Here is a 27,558-nt window from a genome sequence, read left to right as displayed (position 1 = left end):
TACAAATGTGAACTTAATATGCAAACAGACATATACATTCAATCAAGCAACTTAGATGTACTGTATTTCTAAACTACACTGTAGTAAGTCCACTGTAATACATTCGGCCTATTGGTCAGTGTTTTTTAATGTAGAGGGAGATGTTGGAACTGAGGTTTTAGCATCTCCTGGGTGTGTTCACCTGGTCAGTAGAGAGGGAGGAGAGAAACTCTAGAAACTCATCTCTCTTTCCCCTGTCTCTGCATCTCACATCCAAACTCTGGGGAGGGAACAGGACAGCTAACTGGGTAGGTGTGCCATCATTTCAAGTTGCATTATAAAAACAATTCCCAATATGTTGAAACACTGTGCTTTTCTTTGAAGAGGTAATAATTCAGATATGTTTAGCGCCTTTGTAACTTACTGTTCAAGATGGTATTTTGAAAACATGAAATGATTTTGCACTCTTCTTTTCTTTGATGAGGTACTTATTCACACATTGTTAGCAACCCTTTGTAACTTTTTTTGTAACTTTTTTTAAAATGATTTGGATGGTGCTGTGTATTTTAATCAAGTTGAGACTTAATAGAGGTCAAATCTAATATTAGATGAAAATGTGTGGGTTGTTTATATGATGCCTCTTAAGCATATCATAGACAATGTGGAAACCAATAGATTAGGATACTCTGAGACATTTGTGTTGCTCTCCATCAGATAATTTACTGTAGAATAACTAGGTTGATTTCATATTTAAGTTACATTTTCAAAGTGCATGTTTGGTTAATCAAAGTGTATGCCATGTAGCTGTTCCATAGAGTAACTGCAATGCTACTTTGGTAGTCAAATAATCATTACTTCCTTGTCGTTGTTTTGTTTACCTGGGAAGTTACTATCGGAAGGAAATTGTGCACATTAGTTCAGACATGAAATTAACCTCCAAGACACAGACAATACTTTCTTAGACATTTTCTTCTACATGAAATCTCTGAAACATGTGTGAATTGGCAAATTGTTGTGCTTTTTTACAAAAATGGTTTCTTTCTAAATAATGCTATAAAAAAATCTTAATTTGAATGGTTGGGAGCATTGATGGCTTGTGTTTTAAACCATTTAATATGTTGTTCACAGTGGCAATGATACAGGAAATACTTCTACTCCTGCTGCTGGGTAAGAGATCAGATGGGATGAATATTCCTCTCTTGGTGTTATCAAGTAGCCCCTCCATTGTTATGACTTTTGACAAAATAGTAGTTTGTCACTACTGTTAACATCCACTTACACACATGAGTCACATGAGTATGTATATACTGACAGGCAATGAAACCTATAAGGAATGTATTTATTTCTTATCTTCATGTCACAGTATAATGTCTTGGTCAACACATAAACAATTGCAATAGAATTTCAATCCAAAAGCTACAGTATCATCCAGTGTCTAAAAACAGAATCAGTGACTTTGATCAAACATAGCAGTCTCCTTGTACTGTATGTGGACACGTCTGTGTCAGTGACACAATCTAAATGAAAACAGAGCCTTATTATCTAAGTAACAACATTTTCCTGATGTGACCTTTGACCCCACAGCAGTCAGGGCCTCATCAGTGTTGATGACTGAGGTGTCAGTACTGGAGGGAAGCTCTGTGACCCTTCTGTGCGGATACTCTGTGAGGGACCACGGGTATGACACATGCTGGGGCAGAAACTGTTATTACAATTTCTGGAGGGAATGTGTATGTTCTGGACCCACACTGATCAAGAAAGCTACCATCCCACCTAATGACCCCAAAAAATACAGCCTCAGCAGGGAAAACCTCATCATTTCCAACCTTCAGTTGAAGGACAGGGGGAGTTACTGTTGTTGTGTAGATATCACAAGTGTATTTTACCGAGACTATACAGAATATTACAATCTAAAGGTTGTAAAAGGCAAGTGTTCATGATTCATTGTCATTGGTTGGTGCATGTATTCTAATTGTGAGCAAAATTGAGGTTTATTTACATGAGATACTGTAAACGACACTGTAACATGCTGCATTGTTGATTGGACATTTATTGGCATCCATTGTCCAGGTAGAATACCTGAATATACCACTTGATACCTTTTGTCTCTCTAGTCCAGTGTTGTTTATTCTGCGTTCTGTCCTTCTAGAGACTACTGTAGCGCTGATCACATATTTTTGGTTGCCTAGTTGACTTGAGTTGTTTCAACAACTACAAAAAATCAGCAGTGTCAAATGTAAAATGTCTCTGTTACACAGGTTGTGAGAGGAACCTAATGATTGGAGTGGATTTTGGGATAAATAATATGGATACACATCAATCTCCGCCATTCGTAACTAATGCAAGTCAGTGCAGGCAGAAATGCAACGAACATTACAATTGCCAGTACTTCACATTTGTTGGGAAAGAAGCAGGAATAAAAGACCAAAATAACAGGTAGCCTACATGCTCAAAAAGCTTATTTTTTATCTTCAATTTGTGCTCGAGGCAGCTATAGAATTTTTAGATCAGCACCATTCATGTTGTTAATTTCTGATAACTACTACGAGATTCTGTGTGATATTTATCCCACAGACACTTATGTTTTCTGATGGCCTCAACTGGTGATATGCCTGTCACAATACAATACCTTGAACACGCAACCTCAGGTTACTCCCTGAAAAACTGCAGTGGTATCAGTGAGTACACACGTATTTTGATTCATATAGTATATCTAATGAACAGAGGTAGATTTTGTTAATAGGCCCTAATAAACAGGATAGCGTAGACATCGGGGCCAAACTCTGCTACACTGTGTTTCTGTTAATTCCATGATCTTTGAAGGTGTAATTTAAGGCATATCGCCAAGCAAGCATCAGAGCTTTCTTTAAGAGGGACTTTAACCAAGGCTACAGACTAACGACGTGTGAATTAGTGTAGTCTATAAAGAATATATAGTTGAGTCTGTAGCCTATGTATTTATGATTTTACAAAACACATCCACATTCATAAAACATTTTTAGAATGAGTTTGCAAATGTTTTAATTTCTCCATGCCCTTGACACATGCTCTGTTGCTTTCATCAATTACATCTATATCTCTATATTACTCTGCTATCAAACAGTATGTGTTGCCTATATTTTACAATAGAAAGTGGAAGCTAAAGATGGTAATGTTTGCCACTCAACACAACAAGCAGTCTGATAAGCATTTTCCACTGTATTTTAAACAGTCACCTACTCAGCCAAATATTACAGCCTTGTCCTTAAGGAGAAAAACTGGACCGATGCACAAGAGTACTGCAGACAACACTACACAAACCTGTCCATCATACACACAGACGAGGATTGGAAGGCAATTCAGTCCTCTTTGGGTAATTTCAGTGGTGATGTGTGGATTGGGCTACATAGGCCTGGTCCAACTGAAAAGTGGAAGTGGTCTGATGGAGAGGACTTCATGTTCTTTAACTGGGAAAAAGGTTTTGGTGTCCACACCGTGGGTCATGACTGTGTCTTGTCTATTTCATCTCACTGGCAACCAGTGGCTTGTGCAGCTTTAAGACAGTATGTGTGTCAACGAGGTAAGAACTGACTAACTCACTGTCTTTAACTCACTTACTCTCTCTTTTTATCAATGGAAAATCCAACTTGGCATTTATCAAATGGGATTGATTGATTGATTGCACAACACCTACTCAAAACCTGTATTCTTCATCTAATCAGATTTCAAACATTTGATTATTTAGGTTATCACTTGTAACTTCCAAGTTATTTCTTATTGTGTGAAGTCATTAACTTTCTCATGAAATCTGATGTGTCAGTTTTCACCTTCCCTCCTAGAAGTTCATCATGGTAATGGAACAACAGAGAAGGTGTATGAGCTGATGCCTGGGCCAAAGACGCAGCAGGATGCTCTGAAAGACTGCAAGAGCAAAGGCAGAGATCTGGCAAGTATACTTAACCAGAAAGAACAGGAAACCTTTGATGAGGTGACTGAAGGGGACACCTGGATCGGACTTGACCACAACAACAGCAACGGACTATGGGAATGGTCAAACGGAGAACCATTTCAGCAATGGGAAAACACCAGGGAAGATGGAAACTGTGTACAGCTGAACAGAAAATGGACACCAAAAGATTGCTCTCGTCAAAGTGCTTTCCTTTGCTATGGAGGTAAGTTGAACCTTGTGAGATTGTTATCAAACTAAACGTTTTCAGTCAGTCATCATCTATGAATAAGTTGTATGGAATCTACACAAAGAAAATCCTAGTTTTAATGAGATGAAATATTTTATAAAGATTAGGACTACTTTGTTTTTGTATCAATGATAAAAATAACAGGAAACTTCAAATGTGCTGAAATGTAGTCTACTTCATTCTAACAGATGAACGGGCAGTTAACAACACCGGGGATTTGACAACTTCTGTTACACCTGAAACCACCAGCCCTACTTCAACTGGACCTCCGTCTACCAAAACATTTACCACAACAACTATCACCTCACCAACTATCACTACTAAGGGACAGTCCACCACCTCACCAACTATCACTACAAAGGGACAGTCCACCACCTCACCAACTACCACTACTAAGGGACAGTCCACCACCTCACCAACTACCACTACTAAGGGACAGTCCACCACCTCACCAACTACCACTACTAAGGGACAGTCCACCACCTCACCAACTACCACTACTAAGGGACAGTCCACCACCTCACCAACTACCACTACTAAGGGACAGTCCACCACCTCACCAACTACCACTACTAAGGGACAGTCCACCACCTCACCAACTACCACTACTAAGGGACAGTCCACCACCTCACCAACTACCACTACTAAGGGACAGTCCACCACCTCACCAACTACCACTACTAAGGGACAGTCCACCACCTCACCAACTATCACTACTAAGGGACAGTCCACCACCTCACCAACTATCACTACTAAGGGACAGTCCACCACCTCACCAACTATCACTACTAAGGGACAGTCCACCACCTCACCAACTCTCACTACTAAGGGACAGTCCACCACCTCACCAACTCTCACTACTAAGGGACAGTCCACCACCTCACCAACTACCACTACTAAGGGACAGTCCACCACCTCACCAACTACCACTACTAAGGGACAGTCCACCACCTCACCAACTATCACTACTAAGGGACAGTCCACCACCTCACCAACTACCACTACTAAGGGACAGTCCACCACCTCACCAACTACCACTACTAAGGGACAGTCCACCACCTCACCAACTACCACTACTAAGGGACAGTCCACCACCTCACCAACTACCACTACTAAGGGACAGTCCACCACCTCACCAACTACCACTACTAAGGGACAGTCCACCACCTCACCAACTATCACTACTAAGGGACAGTCCACCACCTCACCAACTAACACTACTAAGGGACAGTCCACCACCTCACCAACTACCACTACTAAGGGACAGTCCACCACCTCACCATCTATCACTACTAAGGGACAGTCCACCACCTCACCAACTATCACTACTAAGGGACAGTCCACCACCTCACCAAATCTCACTACTAAGGGACAGTCCACCACCTCACCAACTCTCACTACTAAGGGACAGTCCACCACCTCACCAACTCTCACTACTAAGGGACAGTCCACCACCTCACCAACTATCACTACTAAGGGACAGTCCACCACCTCACCAACTATCACTACTAAGGGACAGTCCACCACCTCACCAACTATCACTACTAAGGGACAGTCCACCACCTCACCAACTATCACTACTAAGGGACAGTCCACCACCTCACCAACTATCACTACTAAGGGACAGTCCACCACCTCACCAACTACCAATACTAATGGACAGTCCACCACCTCACCAACTATCACTACTAAGGGACAGTCCACCACCTCACCAACTATCACTACTAAGGGACAGTCCACCACCTCACCAAATATCACTACTAAGGGACAGTCCACCACCTCACCACCTATCACCACTAAGGGACAGTCCACCACCTCACCACCTACCACTACTAAGGGACAGTCCACCACCTCACCAACTATCACTACTAAGGGACAGTCCACCACCTCACCAACTATCACTACTAAGGGACAGTCCACCACCTCACCAACTATCACTACTAAGGGACAGTCCACCACCTCACCAACTACCACTACTAAGGGACAGTCCACCACCTCACCAACTACCACTACTAAGGGACAGTCCACCACCTCACCAACTACCACTACTAAGGGACAGTCCACCACCTCACCAACTACCACTACTAAGGGACAGTCCACCACCTCACCAACTACCACTACTAAGGGACAGTCCACCACCTCACCAACTACCACTACTAAGGGACAGTCCACCACCTCACCAACTACCACTACTAAGGGACAGTCCACCACCTCACCAACTACCACTACTAAGGGACAGTCCACCACCTCACCAACTATCACTACTAAGGGACAGTCCACCACCTCACCAACTACCACTACTAAGGGACAGTCCACCACCTCACCAACTACCACTACTAAGGGACAGTCCACCACCTCACCAACTACCACTACTAAGGGACAGTCCACCACCTCACCAACTCTCACTACTAAGGGACAGTCCACCACCTCACCAACTCTCACTACTAAGGGACAGTCCACCACCTCACCAACTCTCACTACTAAGGGACAGTCCACCACCTCACCAACTCTCACTAGTAAGGGACAGTCCACCACCTCACCAACTCTCACTACTAAGGGACAGTCCACCACCTCACCAACTCTCACTACTAAGGGACAGTCCACCACCTCACCAACTATCACTACTAAGGGACAGTCCACCACCTCACCAACTATCACTACTAAGGGACAGTCCACCACCTCACCAACTATCACTACTAAGGGACAGTCCACCACCTCACCAACTATCACTACTAAGGGACAGTCCACCACCTCACCAACTATCACTACTAAGGGACAGTCCACCACCTCACCAACTACCACTACTAATGGACAGTCCACCACCTCACCAACTATCACTACTAAGGGACAGTCCACCACCTCACCAACTATCACTACTAAGGGACAGTCCACCACCTCACCAACTATCACTACTAAGGGACAGTCCACCACCTCACCAACTACCACCACTAAGGGACAGTCCACCACCTCACCAACTACCACTACTAAGGGACAGTCCACCACCTCACCAACTACCACTACTAAGGGACAGTCCAACACCTCACCAACTACCACTACTAAGGGACAGTCCACCACCTCACCAACTACCACTACTAAGGGACAGTCCACCACCTCACCAACTACCACTACTAAGGGACAGTCCACCACCTCACCAACTATCACTACTAAGGGACAGTCCACCACCTCACCAACTACCACTACTAAGGGACAGTCCACCACCTCACCAACTGCCACTACTAAGGGACAGTCCACCACCCTCACCAACTATCACTACTAAGGGACAGTCCACCACCTCACCAACTATCACTACTAAGGGACAGTCCACCACCTCACCAACTCTCACTACTAAGGGACAGTCCACCACCTCACCAACTCTCACTACTAAGGGACAGTCCACCACCTCACCAACTCTCACTACTAAGGGACAGTCCACCACCTCACCAACTATCACTACTAAGGGACAGTCCACCACCTCACCAACTATCACTACTAAGGGACAGTCCACCACCTCACCAACTATCACTACTAAGGGACAGTCCACCACCTCACCAACTATCACTACTAAGGGACAGTCCACCACCTCACCAACTATCACTACTAAGGGACAGTCCACCACCTCACCAACTATCACTACTAAGGGACAGTCCACCACCTCACCAATCACCGAAACCATCACCACCTACTAAGGGACAGTCCACCACCTCACCAACTATCACTACTAAGGGACAGTCCACCACCTCACCAACTACCACTACTAAGGGACAGTCCACCACCTCACCAACTACCACTACTAAGGGACAGTCCACCACCTCACCAACTATCACTACTAAGGGACAGTCCACCACCTCACCAACTACCACTACTAAGGGACAGTCCACCACCTCACCAACTACCACCTACTAAGGGACAGACCCACCACCTCACCAACTACCACTACTAAGGGACAGTCCACCACCTCACCAACTACCACTACTAAGGGACAGTCCACCACCTCACCAACTACCACTACTAAGGGACAGTCCACCACCTCACCAACTATCACTACTAAGGGACAGTCCACCACCTCACCAACTACCACTACTAAGGGACAGTCCACCACCTCACCAACTACCACTACTAAGGGACAGTCCACCACCTCACCATCTATCACTACTAAGGGACAGTCCACCACCTCACCAACTATCACTACTAAGGGACAGTCCACCACCTCACCAAATCTCACTACTAAGGGACAGTCCACCACCTCACCAACTCTCACTACTAAGGGACAGTCCACCACCTCACCAACTACCACTACTAAGGGACAGTCCACCACCTCACCAACTATCACTACTAAGGGACAGTCCACCACCTCACCAACTATCACTACTAAGGGACAGTCCACCACCTCACCAACTATCACTACTAAGGGACAGTCCACCACCTCACCAACTATCACTACTAAGGGACAGTCCACCACCTCACCAACTATCACTACTAAGGGACAGTCCACCACCTCACCAACTACCAATACTAATGGACAGTCCACCACCTCACCAACTATCAATACTAAGGGACAGTCCACCACCTCACCAACTATCACTACTAAGGGACAGTCCACCACCTCACCAACTATCACTACTAAGGGACAGTCCACCACCTCACCACCTATCACCACTAAGGGACAGTCCACCACCTCACCACCTACCACTACTAAGGGACAGTCCACCACCTCACCAACTATCACTACTAAGGGACAGTCCACCACCTCACCAACTATCACTACTAAGGGACAGTCCACCACCTCACCAACTATCACTACTAAGGGACAGTCCACCACCTCACCAACTACCACTACTAAGGGACAGTCCACCACCTCACCAACTACCACTACTAAGGGACAGTCCACCACCTCACCAACTACCACTACTAAGGGACAGTCCACCACCTCACCAACTACCACTACTAAGGGACAGTCCACCACCTCACCAACTACCACTACTAAGGGACAGTCCACCACCTCACCAACTACCACTACTAAGGGACAGTCCACCACCTCACCAACTACCACTACTAAGGGACAGTCCACCACCTCACCAACTACCACTACTAAGGGACAGTCCACCACCTCACCAACTATCACTACTAAGGGACAGTCCACCACCTCACCAACTACCACTACTAAGGGACAGTCCACCACCTCACCAACTACCACTACTAAGGGACAGTCCACCACCTCACCAACTACCACTACTAAGGGACAGTCCACCACCTCACCAACTCTCACTACTAAGGGACAGTCCACCACCTCACCAACTCTCACTACTAAGGGACAGTCCACCACCTCACCAACTCTCACTACTAAGGGACAGTCCACCACCTCACCAACTCTCACTACTAAGGGACAGTCCACCACCTCACCAACTCTCACTACTAAGGGACAGTCCACCACCTCACCAACTCTCACTACTAAGGGACAGTCCACCACCTCACCAAATATCACTACTAAGGGACAGTCCACCACCTCACCAACTATCACTACTAAGGGACAGTCCACCACCTCACCAACTATCACTACTAAGGGACAGTCCACCACCTCACCAACTATCACTACTAAGGGACAGTCCACCACCTCACCAACTATCACTACTAAGGGACAGTCCACCACCTCACCAACTACCACTACTAATGGACAGTCCACCACCTCACCAACTATCACTACTAAGGGACAGTCCACCACCTCACCAACTATCACTACTAAGGGACAGTCCACCACCTCACCAACTATCACTACTAAGGGACAGTCCACCACCTCACCAACTACCACCACTAAGGGACAGTCCACCACCTCACCAACTACCACTACTAAGGGACAGTCCACCACCTCACCAACTACCACTACTAAGGGACAGTCCACCACCTCACCAACTACCACTACTAAGGGACAGTCCACCACCTCACCAACTACCACTACTAAGGGACAGTCCACCACCTCACCAACTACCACTACTAAGGGACAGTCCACCACCTCACCAACTATCACTACTAAGGGACAGTCCACCACCTCACCAACTACCACTACTAAGGGACAGTCCACCACCTCACCAACTGCCACTACTAAGGGACAGTCCACCACCTCACCAACTATCACTACTAAGGAACAGTCCACCACCTCACCAACTATCACTACTAAGGGACAGTCCACCACCTCACCAACTCTCACTACTAAGGGACAGTCCACCACCTCACCAACTCTCACTACTAAGGGACAGTCCACCACCTCACCAACTCTCACTACTAAGGGACAGTCCACCACCTCACCAACTATCACTACTAAGGGACAGTCCACCACCTCACCAACTATCACTACTAAGGGACAGTCCACCACCTCACCAACTATCACTACTAAGGGACAGTCCACCACCTCACCAACTATCACTACTAAGGGACAGTCCACCACCTCACCAACTATCACTACTAAGGGACAGTCCACCACCTCACCAACTATCACTACTAAGGGACAGTCCACCACCTCACCAACTATCACTACTAAGGGACAGTCCACCACCTCACCAACTATCACTACTAAGGGACAGTCCACCACCTCACCAACTATCACTACTAAGGGACAGTCCACCACCTCACCAACTATCACTACTAAGGGACAGTCCACCACCTCACCAACTACCACTACTAATGGACAGTCCACCACCTCACCAACTACCAATACTAAGGGACAGTCCACCACCTCACCAACTACCACTACTAAGGGACAGTCCACCACCTCACCAACTCTCACTACTAAGGGACAGTCCACCACCTCACCAACTATCACTACTAAGGGACAGTCCACCACCTCACCAACTATCACTACTAAGGGACAGTCCACCACCTCACCAACTATCACTACTAAGGGACAGTCCACCACCTCACCAACTATCACTACTAAGGGACAGTCCACCACCTCACCAACTACCACTACTAAGGGACAGTCCACCACCTCACCACCTACCACTACTAAGGGACAGTCCATCACCTCACCAACTACCACTACTAAGGAACAGTCCACCACCTCACCACCTATCACTACTAATGGACAGTCCACCACCTCACCAACTACCACTACTTCCAGTGGACAACTGACCTCATCAGAATCCACCTCCCCAAACAGGAAGCCCACATCCTCCCCCAGTAGTACAACTTATCCACTCCATCCCGGTGAGTGTCAGACATGGAGCAACATTCTCTACCAATCCGCACAAAGGTGCACAAGTGACAATTGTGAGGGTTTTAATGGCAGATAAGACCGTAAGTGTATGTGTATTTGTGGTTTTGTGTTTAATAACTTACATTAACGTGTGCAGTTTCATGTGTGTTTGTGTCTTGTCCATGCAGATTACCTGCACTACTTCAACGAGCCCAAGAGCTGGATCAATTCCCTGAAGTTCTGTAAAAGTCGTGGCTCCAAGTCTAACCTGGTGCACATCACCAACCAGACCGTGCAGGCTGACGTGACCCAGTTCCTGGCCAATGTGGAGCTGGCATGTGGGGGGGTGTGGATTGGTCTGGAGCGGTCCATCTTTGAGTGGAACGCCCCCTGGCTGTGGACCAGTGGTGATGTTGATATGGTGGTGAAGTACAGTGAGTGGCATAGCTGCTTCCCCCTCAACCCCATCAATTACCACTGTGGTAAGATGGTCCGGGTTGGCAACGGAGAACTGAAGTGGCTGGATGCTTTCTGTCATCAGGAATTACCCTTCATCTGTCAAGGTGCGTTGCTCAACTTTGGAGCTCCTATTTTGGGGCTTGTTCAGTGGGGTGGAACATTCAGAATGTTGCAGATAGACCAATGTTACATAGAAGTGCCCTGGTTTACTGTGGAATAGAGATGTACTGTCTTGACTCATGTCAGCTCTATGGAATGTATTACTTTATGCAATGCTCTGATTATACCCCCTATTGAATAAGGCTCAACCCACATCCCAGAAACCCCCTCTCTACAGCTGACTACTATCTGCATTGCTCTTTTCTGCCTTTTACTGTAGCCAATAGTATATTGTAGTTTAATAGTCTTGAATAAGCAAAAACAAAATAGCAAGGTCTAGTCATTAAAGATACATAGATGTCATCTCATCCATGTCCTCTCATCCAACAGTTAACCCACTGTTCCTAGGCCATCATTGAAAATAAGAATTTGTTCTTAACTGACTTGCCTAGTTAAATAAATAAAAGGTAAATAATCCTGTTTATGATGTTTTAACAGATCTCCACTAGAGGGCTCTACATGGCAGCCTGGACAGTCTGCAGACAGACACCACATTCAGGGTCTGAAAAGGGCCCGCATTTCAATTCATTATATTATTAAACCACTATTACTATTATTACAATTATTATTACTACTTTTACTTATCATTTTTACTATTACATTACTTAATGATACTGTATGTTTACTCATAACCATGGCTGTGACTGTTATTAACTGTACTAATTTGATTGTTTAAAAATAGAGTAGATAAAAGTAAAGAGAATATTATTAAAATGAAAATGTAGTATTTCACTTTTGTGTGATCACTGTAGCCTATTGTAGGAGACAGCTACATTGTTATAATGACAATATTGGTATTTTGTTATGATGTATGCATTTAATGCGATAACTGTGACTTCTGTGAAATTGACACGGCTGCACTGATGGGCCACATTGATGCAACAAGGTGCCATAAACTCAAATCAATTGAACCATTGAGCTTGGCAAAAACATGCATATTGGAGACATAATCCCATTTTCATTTTTTTAATGATGAGGTTTACATATGCTATGGGTAACAATATTATTTGCAGTAGCCTATCCTAATAGATTAATGAGATGAATCACTCCCCTATCTCATCCCCCCTTCCACTCAGCACCCCCCCCCCATGTCTGAGACATCGTGCTCAGAATCTATTACCAGCTCGATCTCTACTTACACTACCCCCTTCTCAGAAATATCGAGAGAGAGAAGAGAAAGATAGATACTTTTGTTTATTGTCTATTCCATTTGCTTTGGCAATTTTAAAATATGTTTCCCATGCCAATAAAGCCCTTGAATTGAGCGAGAGCGAGAGAGAGAGAGAGAGAGAGAGGGAGAGAGAGAGAAAGACGGCCAGCAGCTCGTCTCTGTGCACTCAGTCGGAGACAGTTACCGCGGATTGTGCAGACAGAGCAATCAGTTCAGTACTGAGAGCTCGTTTTATTTACGGTAAAAATGTCGGCCAGACCAGGCTACTATCGGCAGGAGCTGAACAAGACTGTATGGGAGGTTCCCGAGCGGTACCAGAACCTGACTCCCGTGGGCTCGGGGGCCTACGGTTCGGTATGGTGAGTAGGCTATATGAAAGAGGGAGGGGCGAGGCTGCAAAGAAGTCCAGAAACACAATACAATGCAGAGGGAAAACATAATTTAGCCTTATGATTTGTATTGTGATTATGCATTATTGGATAATATTGGAAAAACAATAGGCCTATTTATAGCCTATTCTCATTATTATTGTGCAATTGCCAGTCTATTGTTATTATTATTATTATTATTATTATTGAGGTTATTGAGGCGGTATTAGGCTGATTTAATATCATTAATGTTCATGTGGCCCAGTTAGTTGTTATGCACGAGAAAGTCATCAATGTTATTTTCATGTTTGTTCAATGTGGATTCACTAGACTACTGTATTTGTATCAATATGATGCTGTCATAAAGGCTTCGTTTTCCATTTGATTGATTTATCTGTCGTTGACACCATTCCCAAATACTGGGCGTCATCAGTCCAATGGCAGACTGTCCGCAGTTGTTGCCTCTCGGTGCGGAGGCTTTAAACACCTTAAGCTTCGGATGTACAGTAGCTGATTCAGTCTGCCCCATACGATCCCCATACCGAAAGAGGAAACAATTAGGAGTTATCTGCGCATCGCACCTGCAACCACGCGCTACGGGAGATCCTCTGAATCGTGACAGTTCTCAATAGGATACATTTAGTTTCCATAAGACTTTTTGGGCTACTAATAACAGGTGCAGCACTTCGAGGGGGATCTGCACTGAACAACTGAAGGATGCATGACACATCTGTATAGCCATGGGCATGTGTAGGGCCCACCTCAGTGTTTCTGACTGCAAATATCTTGAATAGTTTCGTTTTTTTCAGACATTTGTGCTGTTATGGACTTTTGTCTTTGATATGCTTATGTTCACTTCAGACAGTGAAGAGGGACCTAGGGAATCAATCTCAACATTGTATTCATGACTACCAGTCTGTTGACCGAATAACAGACTTCAATTTCACAACCTGATCTCCTCCCCATACAGTAAATACTCTCTCTCTCTCACGCACACACACACACACACACACACACACACACACCGCTGTCTAGCCCCAATGAGGTGGTTCTTATGGTCTACATTTCCACATGAACAAGTTCCTTTTTTCTCACTAGTGGGTTGGGCAATATTTCCTTGTTTTAATTTTGGATCACTCTTTGTCTGTTGCGGGAGAAGAGACACCGTTGCCATGGCGAGGTGTCATGGTGATGTGTGCACCTCGGCTTGAGTGTCATACACGCAATCCATATTGATCCATGCATGGGAAGGGAAATTAAGTGCTTGGCGGTTTCAATGTCTGCTTTTACTATAAAAGCACTGGTAGATAGATTTTCATTGTGGGCACATCTCTCTTTGTTGTTTATATGCTGGTAAAACAGCCAACCATGGCCTGTCAATCCAATGCTTTTGCATCTCCTAGGACAGAGGGAAGTGAGGATGTGATCTTCTGAGGATCAGCCCAGGGAGACAGAACACAGACATCTGTGATGCAGCAGACATGGAAGAGAAGGAAGGCACAGAAACTACATGTTAGCTCAAGCAATATCTAAGCCTTTATTGGTCAATTAGATTTAATGGAAGTTTAGCCTAGCTGATTGATGGGAAGAACTGCAGTGTTTTACTACTCCGCTGAGGAATCATGGTGAAGTCGGCACAGTTATGTCTGTTTGATTTTATGAAGACCTTGGAAGCTGAGTAGATAGACATGATAGCATAGCAACAATTCAAACAAAGACCATCCCTGTGTCTGCTTCTTTTGACTAATACAATTCTCTCAAATACAGTTAAAAACAAAACTCATTATTTATGTGGATTCACAAACACATCTAATACACCATCAACCAAGATGCAGAGCAATGCAGTCATGTGATCTGCTACACCTACAAAATGGCACCACTGCTCATAGTACCAGTCTAGCCAGCAAGGACACTCACATTCTTGCACACAATCTCCCTCTCTCTTTCTCTCTCTCTCTGAGCCCTGCATTGTTCAGGCTGTGCTCCAGTCATTGTCACCGTTTTCTCCATGGCAGAGCTGATTGATTAGCCGAGGGGTGGGGGTTTGGGAATTGGGAAGGTATTTTATAGGGGGTTGGGACGGGGAGAGCCTTGGGGGTCCAGAGACATTACTTCTGAGGATACAGAGGAGAATTGGAGTCATTGTATTAATCCTTGGTGCTCCTCAATCTCCCTGCAAAGCCTCCTGAGATTGTTTGCCTGTCAAGGATCTGATCAGAAACGTCCATATAATGCATATCATCAGATCAAAACAAAATGAAATATTTGTCACATGCGCCTAATACAACAGATGTAGACTTTACTGTGAAATGCTTACTTACGAGCCCTTTCCCAACAATGCTTGAGTTAAAAAGTAAGAAAAATATATACAAGGAGCACCGGTACCGAGTCAATGTGCAGGGGTACGAGGTAGTTGAGGTAATATAGTATATACATGTAGTTAGGGGTAAAGGTGACTAGGCAATCAGGATAGGTGATAAACAAAGTGGCAGCAGCGTATGTGATGAGTGTGAAAGTGTGTCTATCTGTGAGTGTATGTGTGTGTGTTTTGTGTGTGTGAGCGTACGCAGTGTGTATGTGTGTTGGAGTGTCAGTGTAGTGAGTGTGTGGGTAGAGTCCAGTGAGTATGCATAGAGCCAGTGCAACAGAGTCAGTGCAAATTAAAAGGGGGTCAATGCAAATAGCAGTGGTGGGGAAAGTACCCAATTGTCATACTTTGAGTAAAAGTAAAGATACCTTAATAGAAAATGACTGAAGTAAAAGTGAAAGTCATCCTGTAAAATACTACTTGAGTGAAAGTCTAAATGTATTTGGTTTTAAATATACTTAAGTATCAAAAGTAAATGTAGTTGCTAAAATATACTTAAGTATCAAAAGTAAAATTCATTATATTAAGCAAACCAGACGACACAATTTTCTTTTTTTAAATTTACGGATAGCCAGGGTCACACTCCAACAGACATCATTTACAAACAAAGCATTTGTGTTTAGTAGGAATGACGAGGGAGGTTCTCTTGATACGTGTGTGAATTGGACCATTTTCTGTCCTGCTTAGCATTGAAAATGTAACGAGTACTTTCGGGTGTCAGGGAAAATGTATGTAGTAAAGTAAAAGTTGTCAAATATAAACAGTAAAGTAAAGATACCCCAAAAAAAGACTTAAGTAGTACTTTAAAGTATTTTACAGCCCTGGCAAATAGTCAGTGTAGCCATTTAATTAACTGTTCAGCAATCTTATGGCTTGGGGGTAGAAGCTGTTCAGGAGCTTTTTGGTCTTAGAATGTGGTGCTCCGGTACCACTTTCCCTACGGTAGCAGAGAGAACAGTCTATAACTTGGGTGGCAGTAGTCTTTGACCATTTGTAGGGCCTTCCTCCTACACCGCCTGGTATAGAGGTTCTGGATGGCAGGGAGCTTGGCCCCAGTGATGTACTAGGCCATACGCACTACCCTCTGTAGCGTCTTACGGTCAGATGCCAAGCAGCTGCCACACCAAGCGGTGATGCAGCCAGCCAAGCTGTCTGAATGGTGTAGCCACCAGACAGAGGTATTATTGTACATGCACTAAAGCAGACTAATATCACACATTGACTGCATACCATGCAGAACATCACATAGGCACATGTATTCGTTTTCCATCATTATACCAGCAGACATCAAAACTCATATCTGAATGAACATGCACATTTAAAATGCATTGGAATGTCAGAGATTTTCACAAATGTGGTTGCTACTTCAAATAGAATGTATTCCAATAACTGGAACGCTTTTCATAGACTGCAAAGCACCAGTCACATGTAATGACAATAGTTGTCATTCTTGAGACATCGTACTGGCACTTCCCTGCGCTTTCCCAAGTCGTATCATTTCTCATTTCCCGCTCAGCATGCAGACTGCAAACCCCTAATTCAATTTCAATAGTTACTTTTCCTTCCATCGGTCTCCTGAAAGGAAGTTGAAACGTCTTGGCCAGTAATATAACTCTAATTCGTTCTGAATGATAGGTTTAGAACTTGTCCATGGCACTGAACATATTCTTCACAACGGAAGTGGGAAACTCTTTGTTGGTGTAACGTTATGTAACAGTAATATAGCGTTGTGCAAATGTTTGCGCTTGCATCATGAATGCTTCATTTAGTCAAAATAACTAAATTCCATGTGCCCATTTCAACTGTTGCAGCAACACTATGCAAATCACGGCTACTGTGAGTGTGTGGTATTTGTAGGGGCTTGGCTGCTTAAAGAGCTATTATCATGTCGCTTCGGTGCCATTTAGCCGACGCTGTTGTGCAGAGTTTGTTTACAACGTGAGAGGACAAGCGATGACCGCCGAAGCACTCGGATGAAAGCACACATGAAATAGAATCTCAAGTACATGGAACTTTATATCAGTGTTAACATGCAAGCCGCTGTGGGGAGCAAGATGCTGGAGAATAAAAGCAAGCATCCTTCATTTTGAATTCTAGGTGCGAACAGGATACTCTGGCAGATGCTTTCATGTATGCCCCACTATTTCCTTTGAATGATTGCATATGCTTAAGTCTAAAGTCAATATAGATAGCTAGATGAAGAGAGGGAGAGAGAGAGATAGAGAGAAAGCCAAATTACTTTGCATCAGATATTGCGCTGCATTACTGTAACGGCTGATAAAACGTTCTGAGATGGAAGACAGAGTCAGTTGCAGAAATCGATGCATAGCCTGCCTGTGGAGTTGTGGGCAGTGAGGTGGACAGCCATGTATGGAAGATGAGATGGCAAGAGGACTGTGTGTGTGTGTGTGTGTGTGTGTGTGTGAGACGGAGAGGTCTGGCTTGTGTCATGGAAAGATGATGGTATGCTAGCTGCCTGTTTGGCTAACATTTAACAGGGGCATCTGGGGTAGCAGCAGGTGCTTCTGTGGCTGTGAATGAAATGAATGCACTTGGCCTTGTCTGAAGGCAATGCCTTCAGGTATGTGCATGGCCTTGTGTTGTACACATGGCAGGCCGCAGGTAACAACGTAGTAATGGTGTAGTGCTTCTCGCAGGCTGGTTAAAGGGGTTAAAGGTCAGGTTGATAATGACAGTGATTTACGTGGTTGTTTTAACTTCTTGTGCCGTTGTGGCTCTGTGCTGCCTCCCCTTCCTCTTTTCTTCACACTTCCTCTTTCTCATCTCCTTTACTGCTTCTTCTTTCCTTCTGTCCAGTTTCTTTCGATTTCTCAAACACTTTTATTTCCTGTCTGGTACTTCCTGTCCCCTCCCTCATCTCTTGCTCTCCCTCAATCTCTCTCTGACCTTCTCTACTCCTTCTACAGTACACTCCTTTGTCTCTTCATTCCTCTATAATGTTATTGCCTAGTCTCTTTTTCATTTCCCATAACACTCCTTCTCTCTGTGCAACATCAGAATTGAGTAAGATGTTGCACCAAATACTGCCTAAGTAGAAATAACACTGTCAACAACGGAGACGGCAGCACAACACCAGTACACTACTCAGACATACATTTGCACTTCAAAGGAAACAATAATGAATCTAATAATTTAATGATCAACATGTTTAAAAGCAATGCATTTCATTTTGTAATCTGCTGTCGCTCATCCCCCCACCCCACACAGCTCAGCATATGACGTGCGGCTACGACAGAAGGTGGCAGTGAAGAAGCTGTCTCGGCCTTTCCAGTCCCTTATCCACAGTAGGCGCTCGTACCGTGAGCTCCGGCTACTCAAGCACATGAAACATGAGAACGTGAGTAAGGAGTGGTTGAAGCCCTCCCGTGTTGGCTAGTTGACCTAAATTGCCTTGATAATGCACAATAGAGTTGTAACTATTTGGCATCAACCTTCTCTCTGAACAGGTGATAGGACTACTGGATGTATTCTCCCCTGCTGCATCGCTAGAGGACTTCCATGAAGTGTGAGTGGCTACTGAAAGAGCACTCTGATGTCCAACATACCCCATACAGTGATTATACTGTCATGATTATTCTGATGATGACATATTGCATTTAAATAGAGCTTTTCATCATGTTTCAAGGCATGTACTGTATAATTGAATTGGAACATCACCACGCACTGCTCTAAAAGTCTCCTCCTCCTCCTCCTCTTTCCAGCTACCTGGTAACCAACTTGATGGGGGCAGACCTGAACAACATAGTGAAATTCCAGCGTCTCTCTGATGAGCATGTGCAGTTTCTTATTTACCAGCTGCTCAGAGGCCTCAAGGTAGTTAACCCCCAACGTATCATGTTTAGACATATTTTTTTGACTACTATCCCATACACTGACAGTACAAAGCAACCTTCCTTGATAATAATTGTTTTTACTCACAAAGGCAACTGTTAAGTATTTCAATGTGCCACAGTTGAACCTCAAACACCATGATGATCCTTTTTATACTATAAAACTGCTGGCTATAATTTACTAGAATATCCCTTAACATCCTCTGAAATGGTATATATACTGTACCTTCACATTTGATTATATACTCGGATATACTGCTAAGTTTGAAAGCTACATTATGCCTGGCTCACTATGCAACACAGTTAACAGGGGACTGACCAGCCAGCCAAGTAACTAGCAAACCTAGTTACCAAGGAATTAACAAAAAATGTAGACCCTTCTAGACAGGGGCCAATGTTGGAATACACTGTTGACCTCTCTCTCTCTCCTTTCTTTCCTCTCTCCACCCACTCCTCCCCCGTCCCGTTGCCATGTGCCTTTTCCGTCTCCCCCTGAACAGTACATCCATTCAGCAGGACTGATCCACAGAGTGAGTGGTGGCTTTCCTCTTCTCTTCTCTTCTTGCCCACTCTTTTCCTTTTTCCTCAGCCCCTCTTTTCATAAAGGCAGTCTCCTGGATAGCAATTGCCTCTCCTGAGTGCTTTATTGGCTTTAAAAGGCAATTCTGTATTTAGAATGTACCGGTATGTGTGAAAGTAGATAATATCATATTGTGTGAGTGTGTTAGAGAGAGATTGTGTGAGAGCTTCTTGTTGCATGTGCTTGTAGGCCTTATACTGGGTTTTACAAGCTGGGTGTATGTTTCAACCTGTCTATCTGTCTGCCCTATCCATACATCACTGTCTGTCTGTCTGTCTGTCTGTCTGTCTGTCTGTCTGTCTGTCTGTCTGTCTGTCTGTCTGTCTGTCTGTCTGTCTGTCTGTCTATATGGCTTTCTCCTTTTCTTTTCCCCTGTCCTTCAGACAGTCTTTGTGTTGACCAGTCTGTCTTTTCATGTGTCTGTCTCACAGGACCTGAAACCAAGTAATGTGGCAGTGAACGAGGACTGCGAGCTGAGGGTAAGACCAGTGACCCAGCCGCCCAACTCCTCAACGCCTCAGACAATCACAACACAACCTCCCCCCACTCAGAAATGGCTATCACCATGACAACCTGTGTCTCTCTCTCCCCCAGATCCTTGACTTTGGATTGGCCAGACAGACGGATGATGAGATGACGGGGTACGTGGCGACTCGCTGGTATCGAGCGCCAGAGATCATGCTTAATTGGATGCACTACAATCAGACAGGTACAGATCCACACTCACACAACCCAAAAATGATCATGAAACCAAGATCCTCATTTCACACCACATATTACCAGACACCCAATATTACAACCAAACACATACTCGATCATCATGCAGTTCTATCCAGAAAGAAAAATTAGCTAGCTATATCTGTGCCGTTATGGCTAATTGTAAAATCCTGTTGTTATGACGACTGAATGTTAACGCCTCTGTTACAGTGGATATCTGGTCAGTGGGATGCATCATGGGAGAGCTGCTGAAGGGGAAGGTCCTGTTTCCAGGCAACGACTGTATCCTTCACTAACACAGACATGGCTTGAAAATGAGTGCACTACACTCCACAACCACTCTGGAGCGCTGTTACCACCAATACTGCTCTATGGACACACATCAGCTCCTCCCAGATTTGCATCACAATCCCGTCTAGAGATATAGCCTTTCTGTCTGAAGGGGAGGTGTATTGAGAGTGACTGAAAGGAAAGGAAGTTCATAATGGACTGAATTGTGTTGGCTGTCACTGTACAGAGTCTAAAGATGGAAACAAATAGGAATGTGATTTACTGCTTTGTATACTGCTCAAAAAAATAAAGGGAACACTTAAACAACACATCCTAGATCTGAATGAAAGAAATAATCTTATTAAATACTTTTTTCTTTACATAGTTGAATGTGCTGACAACAAAATCACACAAAAATAATCAATGGAAATCCAATTTATCAACCCATGGAGGTCTGGATTTGGAGTCACACTCAAAATTAAAGTGGAAAACCACATTACAGGCTGATCCAACTTTGATGTAATGTCCTTAAAACAAGTCAAAATGAGGCTCAGTAGTGTGTGTGGCCTCCACGTGCCTGTATGACCTCCCTACAACACCTGGGTATGCTCCTGATGAGGTGGCGGATGGTCTCCTGAGGGATCTCCTCCCAGACCTGAACTAAAGCATCCGCCAACTCCTGGACAGTCTGTGGTGCAACGTGGCGTTGGTGGATGGAGCGAGACATGATGTCCTAGATGTGCTCAATTGGATTCAGGTCTGGGGAACGGGCGGGCCAGTCCATAGCATCAATGCCTTCCTCTTGCAGGAACTGCTGACACACTCCAGCCACATGAGGTCGAGCATTGTCTTGCATTAGGAGGAACCCAGGGCCAACCGCACCAGCATATGGTCTCACAAGGGGTCTGAGGATCTCATCTCGGTACCTAATGGCAGTCAGGCTACCTCTGGCGAGCACATGGAGGGCTGTGCGGCCCCCCCAAAGAAATGCCACCCCACACCATGACTGACCCACCGCCAAACCGGTCATGCTGGAGGATGTTGCAGGCAGCAGAACGTTCTCCACGGCGTCTCCAGACTCTGTCACGTGCTCAGTGTGAACCTGCTTTCATCTGTGAAGAGCACAGGGCGCCAGTGGCGAATTTGCCAATCTTGGTGTTCTCTGGCAAATGCCAAACGTCCTGCACGGTGTTGGGCTGTAAGCACAACCCCCACCTGTGGACGTCGGGCCCTCATACCACCCTCATGGAGTCTGTTTCTGACCGTTTGAGCAGACACATGCACATTTGTGGCCTGCTGGAGGTCATTTTGCAGGGCTCTGGCAGTGCTTCTCCTTGCACAAAGGCGGAGGTAGCGGTCCTGCTGCTGGGTTGTTGCCCTCCTACGGCCTCCTCCACGTCTCCTGATGTACTGGCCTGTCTCCTGGTAACGCCTCCCTGCTCTGGACACTACGCTGACAGACACAGCAAACCTTCTTGCCACAGCTCGCATTGATGTGCCATCCTGGATGAGCTGCACTACCTGAGCCACTTGTGTGGGTTGTAGACTCCGTCTCATGCTACCACTAGAGTGAAAGCACCGCCAGCATTCAAAAGTGACCAAAACATCAGCCAGGAAGCATAGGAACTGAGAAGTGGTCTGTGGTCCCCACCTGCTGAACCACTCCTTTATTGGGGGTGTCTTGCTATTTGCCTATAATTTCCACCTGTTGTCTATTCCATTTGCACAACAGCATGTGAAATGTATTGTCAATCAGTGTTGCTTCCTAAGTGGACAGTTTGATTTCACAGAAGTGTGATTGACTTGGAGTTACATTGTGTTGTTTAAGTGTTCTTTATGTTTTTGAGCAGTGTATATCTGTATTGGGTCCTCAAATGTAGGAGTATGTAGGAGTATGCTGTCTGCATAAAACGAACACTAGAACACTGTTCTAGCAAAGTCAAGTATGCCTAACCTCAGTCAGTTGTTCTACCTAAAGAGTTGGTCCTGCCAACCAAATGACTTTTTCATGACCATGATGGCCCTTAATTAACCCCTCCTGATCTAAGATATCGACCAGCTGAAGAGGATTATGGAGGTGGTGGGCACCCCGGCCCCTGACCTTCTACAGAAGATCTCCTCTGAACATGTGAGAAGATGGAGAAATAGAGGGAGAGATGGGAAAGTTGAATGGATCATTAGCTATAGCAATGCTTTAATGACACTGATGATCTCCTGACATCCATTGATCGGTGTAATTGATTGACTAATTTGATGATCGATTATTCAATATTTTGCTTGTAGCATGATTGATTTCTCAATTGATGAATCAATTGGCCCTGCAATGTACTGTACACATTGTCACGTGTGTCGTTGTACATTGCTTCCTATTCATAGGCTCAGAAATATATCCAGTCTCTACCCTTCATGCCCCAGCAGGACTTAGAGAAGATATTCAGAGGAGCCAACCCAATGGGTGAGACTGAGTCATACCCGATAACTGAATTTGCCGGAGGCACATTTTAACCCAAGGCTATAGTCACCCAAGGCTATGGATTACATAAGGCAGCTTTGTTAGTATTTTTCTCATTGTGCCTGCATCTTTCTCTCTGCATCTCTATTCTTCTCTCTCTCCCTCTCTCCCTCAGCTGTGGATCTACTGAAGCGCATGCTGGTTCTGGACTGTGACGGGCGTATCTCTGCCAGTGAGGCTCTCTCCCACCCTTATTTCTCCCAGTACCACGACCCGGACGACGAACCAGAGGCCCTGCCCTACGACCAGACGCTGGAGAGCAAGGACCGCACGCTAGAGGAGTGGAAAGGTGAGAGAGCGAGAGAGAGAGAGATGGATGGTGGCTGGAGTGGAGGAGGTTAAGAGGGATATTCCTTTTTAAAGATTCAACAGCTATTTTCTGCCGTGTTCTTGACCAGACATAAATGCTCTCTCTTCCTCCTCACCTTTTGTTCATCCCTCTTTCTTCACCTCATCTTCTTTCTCTATCTTTCTCTCTCTCTCTCTCCATCTTCCTATACAGAGCTGGTGTTCGAGGAGATGAATGGAATCAAAGCGCCTGTCAGCGAGACGAGCAGTCTACAGGTGGAACAGTGAAAGACAAATCCTGCCTCCTTCTGCTCGGTCTGTCCTGTCAGCTGAGGAAGGACCGCCGTCTTGTCTCCGTCTGTCTGTCGGCCGGCGTTGGGGAGGCGGGAGGATCCGAGAGAAAGAGAGACCGCGGGCCAATCAGAAACAACGCTGTGTCCCCTAGAGGCATGACACCCCTCCCCTTGCTCACTGTGACTGGCTATTTGACTGCCTGTCATGAGTTTTGTAAAAGGGGAGCAGGGAGAGGGGAGGTCTAGTTGAACTGAAAGTGATGAGAATACGCACATTACGACGATTACAGGGAGCATGTTTTGATAGGTATATGTTTACAGTCTGTTGAAGAGAGGTAGGAGAGACAGAGACAGAGACAGAAAGTAGCACTAGGGTTTTCAAACCTACCTAAGGGTCCAACTGGTAAATGGTCGGTAAATGGTCATTGGCTATAGGTTACTGGAAATCTTTCGTCATGAAGACATTTTATAAGCAGTCATAACGGATGTCAGTTTAAGTCTGCTTATATGTCATGGTAATGTTATGTCATGGTAATGACAGTTTTATGACAGAGGGTTCTAGTGAATTGTTGTCGAGAATTTCACACATTTTATCATATTTCTATTTTAGTTGTAGCAAATATCTGTTATTTCACAGAAACTGACATAAGATGGTTCCTCCCTCGATATAGACCAATGAATGCCCTTTGTGCTGTTACTGCACAACATCCCCCAACACCCACCAATATGCCACTGAATGACCAATGACAGAGATATACTGTACATGGACAGGATTAGTGGCTGTAGGGTTTAAGACTTTGCATCATGTACAACTATTGGCCAGATTCCCTAAGCATTTACACCTGTTTTTACAGAACAACACCGGTGGTAGTGTTTTGGTTACGGAGACATAACTGCATTGCTGCAAATGCTATGTAGATATGTCCCAATGTACAGGTAACTGCCAACATAAAGAATACGTCAACATAACGTGTTTTAATAGGGCATTGGGCCAACACAAGCCAGAGCAGATTCAATGCACCTTGGCAGAGATTCTGGAACTCTGTTGGAGGGATTCGACACCATTCTTCCATGGGAAATTCCATCGTTTGGTGTTTTGTTGAGGGTGGTGGAAAACGCTGTCTCAGGCACCACTCCAGAATCTCCTGTAAGTGTTCAATTGGGTTGAGATCTGGTGACTGAGACGGCCATGGCATATGGTTTACATCGTTTTCATGCACATCAAACCATTCAGTGACCATTCGTGCCCTGTGGATGGGGGCATTGTCATCCTATGGGGGCATAGCCATGGTGGCCAAAATAATGACCTGCCCAGAATTTTTATACATCACCCTAAACATGATGGGATGTTAATTGATTCATTAACTCAGAAACCACACCTATGTGGAAGCACCTGCTTTCAATATGCTTTGTATCTCTTATTAACCCAAGTGTTTCCATTATTTTTGCAGTTACCTGTATGTAGGCTATGCATTTGTTGCTGGTATCACCCATTTCAGATTCCACTTGGCTCCAGTCCAACAGGTTTTACTAGTCCCTGGCTCTGTTGAGAAACCCAGACCTATAGCTGAAGTTTACATCTGAACATTCAGCAGATACTATTACCCACAGTGACTCCCAGATGCAGTATGCAGATTAAATTGGATTTACAATAGGTCTGAATGTTGTAGTTTCAGAGGTCTAATATTCAGCATGTTTTAAAGTGGCGTACTGAGGTGAACTAATTACAGGGGAGTAAAATAATTCAATTTTCAGTAAAAACATGTTCTGGAATTGCAACATATACTACCCCAAGAACTAAAACAACAATCATATACACAATGTCTCAATTACAGTAGAGATAATCCAAAATACTCTTTCTCGGTTGATGTTTGACTCTTTACGGTCTTGTATGTGTCATGTACAAATGTTGATTTTGGAAACTTTGTGGATTTAAATAGAACTGCAAAAAAGATGAATGTATACAAAACTGTATGTTTAAAAAAACAAGTGTCTTTTCATTCAATGGTGGCATGAATTTTAACTGTCAAATTTCTGCCGTATGCATTTCCAATCAATAACCGAATGTCAACTGTGTCATAATGCCATGACAACTCATGACAGTTGATGTCAACCAACTCAACTCTATTACAACAGTTATAACACCATTATGCAGCATGAACAAGTACACATTTGGTTACACATATTCATAACAAATCAAATCGATCTATTCCCTGTCTTGTTAAAGTCATGAATGCGTGCATCAATCCAGTCTTGTTTTCTCCCAAAAATGATTACGTCTGTTGTTGTATGGACAAATTCCTTTATGTTTTCCAAGTATCACACAGCAGCCGATCAGCTGGTATGCAGCACTATGTTAGTTGTGAGAATCTGTCATGGGCATAGCATGTTGCGGCATTATGAAAGACCACTTTACTTCAGAGTTACTGCCTACTCATTCCTCCTCCACATGGCCAAAGTTCCATCAATACTCCCAGCCCACACACAGTAGCTTTCCAGTGCTTTCTGGGTTCCAAGTCTTGAGTATACATGGCCTTTTCCGTGTGTGTTTATGCGTGTGTCAATTTGCCTTCAAGGTCCATTCTTGCATGTTTCCAACAAACATGCCTGCAGGCATCGAACTATGTCATAATCTCTCAGCCACAGAACAGAGACAGTATTATGAGAGACCATCCTTCTGATCATCATGACAACGCATGTATCCTCTTCTTCCTCGTCATCAATAAAAGCTAAATTCATCACCAGTTATCTTACTGTGTGTGTGGCCTACATGTACATTTTTACTTCTGAGCCTGCATATTAACAGCAACAACACTATCAGCAAAACAGAAAGGAAGGGAGGCCAGGGAAATACTAAAATAAATTTCATCCCCACCTTTAGGCTAGGCTAGCTCTCTTCGCTATCTCATGGCAACAGACAGCATTTTGGCAACATTCCTTGTAACGAGCCAAGGCGGCACGTAGCCTAGCTGTTAAGAGTGTTGCTGGTTCGAATCCCTGAGTCGACTAGGTGAAAAATATGCCCATGTGCCTTTAATCTGGATAAAGAGCATCTGCTAAATTACTCAAATGTAAAAATGAGTCTGGACACAGACACACCCATCAATAGCACAGGGCGCCTCTAGTGTTTACCTTTTTCTGACATAATCCAGAGAGGTCATGCCACTAGGCGATTCAGGTAT

The 27,558-nt window shown here is 44.6% G+C and overlaps 1 protein-coding gene across 2 annotated transcripts; it reads left to right on the top strand.

Moving 5' to 3' along the window:
* The first annotated feature begins 13,260 nt into the window (after positions 1–13,260).
* Positions 13,261–24,710, top strand: LOC115180302 (mitogen-activated protein kinase 11-like). 2 transcript variants are annotated; one of them, XM_029742279.1, is made up of 12 exons: positions 13,261–13,488; positions 19,094–19,223; positions 19,333–19,391; positions 19,588–19,699; positions 20,217–20,246; positions 20,728–20,775; positions 20,891–21,005; positions 21,224–21,295; positions 23,332–23,411; positions 23,660–23,738; positions 23,911–24,084; positions 24,298–24,710. In XM_029742279.1, exons 1-12 carry the CDS (start codon positions 13,376–13,378, stop codon positions 24,369–24,371), a joined length of 1,086 nt encoding a protein of 361 aa, XP_029598139.1. In that variant the 5' UTR covers positions 13,261–13,375; the 3' UTR covers positions 24,372–24,710. The 2 variants fall into 2 exon arrangements, with proteins under 2 accessions (XP_029598139.1, XP_029598141.1); XM_029742281.1 differs by lacking the exon at positions 13,261–13,488 and adding an exon at positions 17,377–17,962.
* The last annotated feature ends 2,848 nt before the right edge of the window (positions 24,711–27,558 follow it).

Source organism: Salmo trutta, chromosome 40 (genome assembly GCF_901001165.1).
Source record: "Salmo trutta chromosome 40, fSalTru1.1, whole genome shotgun sequence".
Lineage (NCBI taxonomy): Eukaryota > Metazoa > Chordata > Actinopteri > Salmoniformes > Salmonidae > Salmo > Salmo trutta.
Note: the sequence above shows the minus strand (reverse complement) of the source record. Positions and strands in the feature narration are given on the sequence as shown.

What these genes read in the sequence shown, in the direction of transcription:
- LOC115180302 (XM_029742279.1), top strand. Translation starts at nt 13,376, where the DNA reads ATGTCGGCCAGACCAGGCTACTATCGGCAGGAGCTGAACAAGACTGTA. An exon ending in CCTGTTTCCAGGCAACGACT is followed by an intron (nt 21,296 to 23,331) that starts GTATCCTTCACT and finishes TCCTGATCTAAG; the next exon opens with ATATCGACCAGCTGAAGAGG. An exon ending in CAGAGGAGCCAACCCAATGG is followed by an intron (nt 23,739 to 23,910) that starts GTGAGACTGAGT and finishes TCTCTCCCTCAG; the next exon opens with CTGTGGATCTACTGAAGCGC.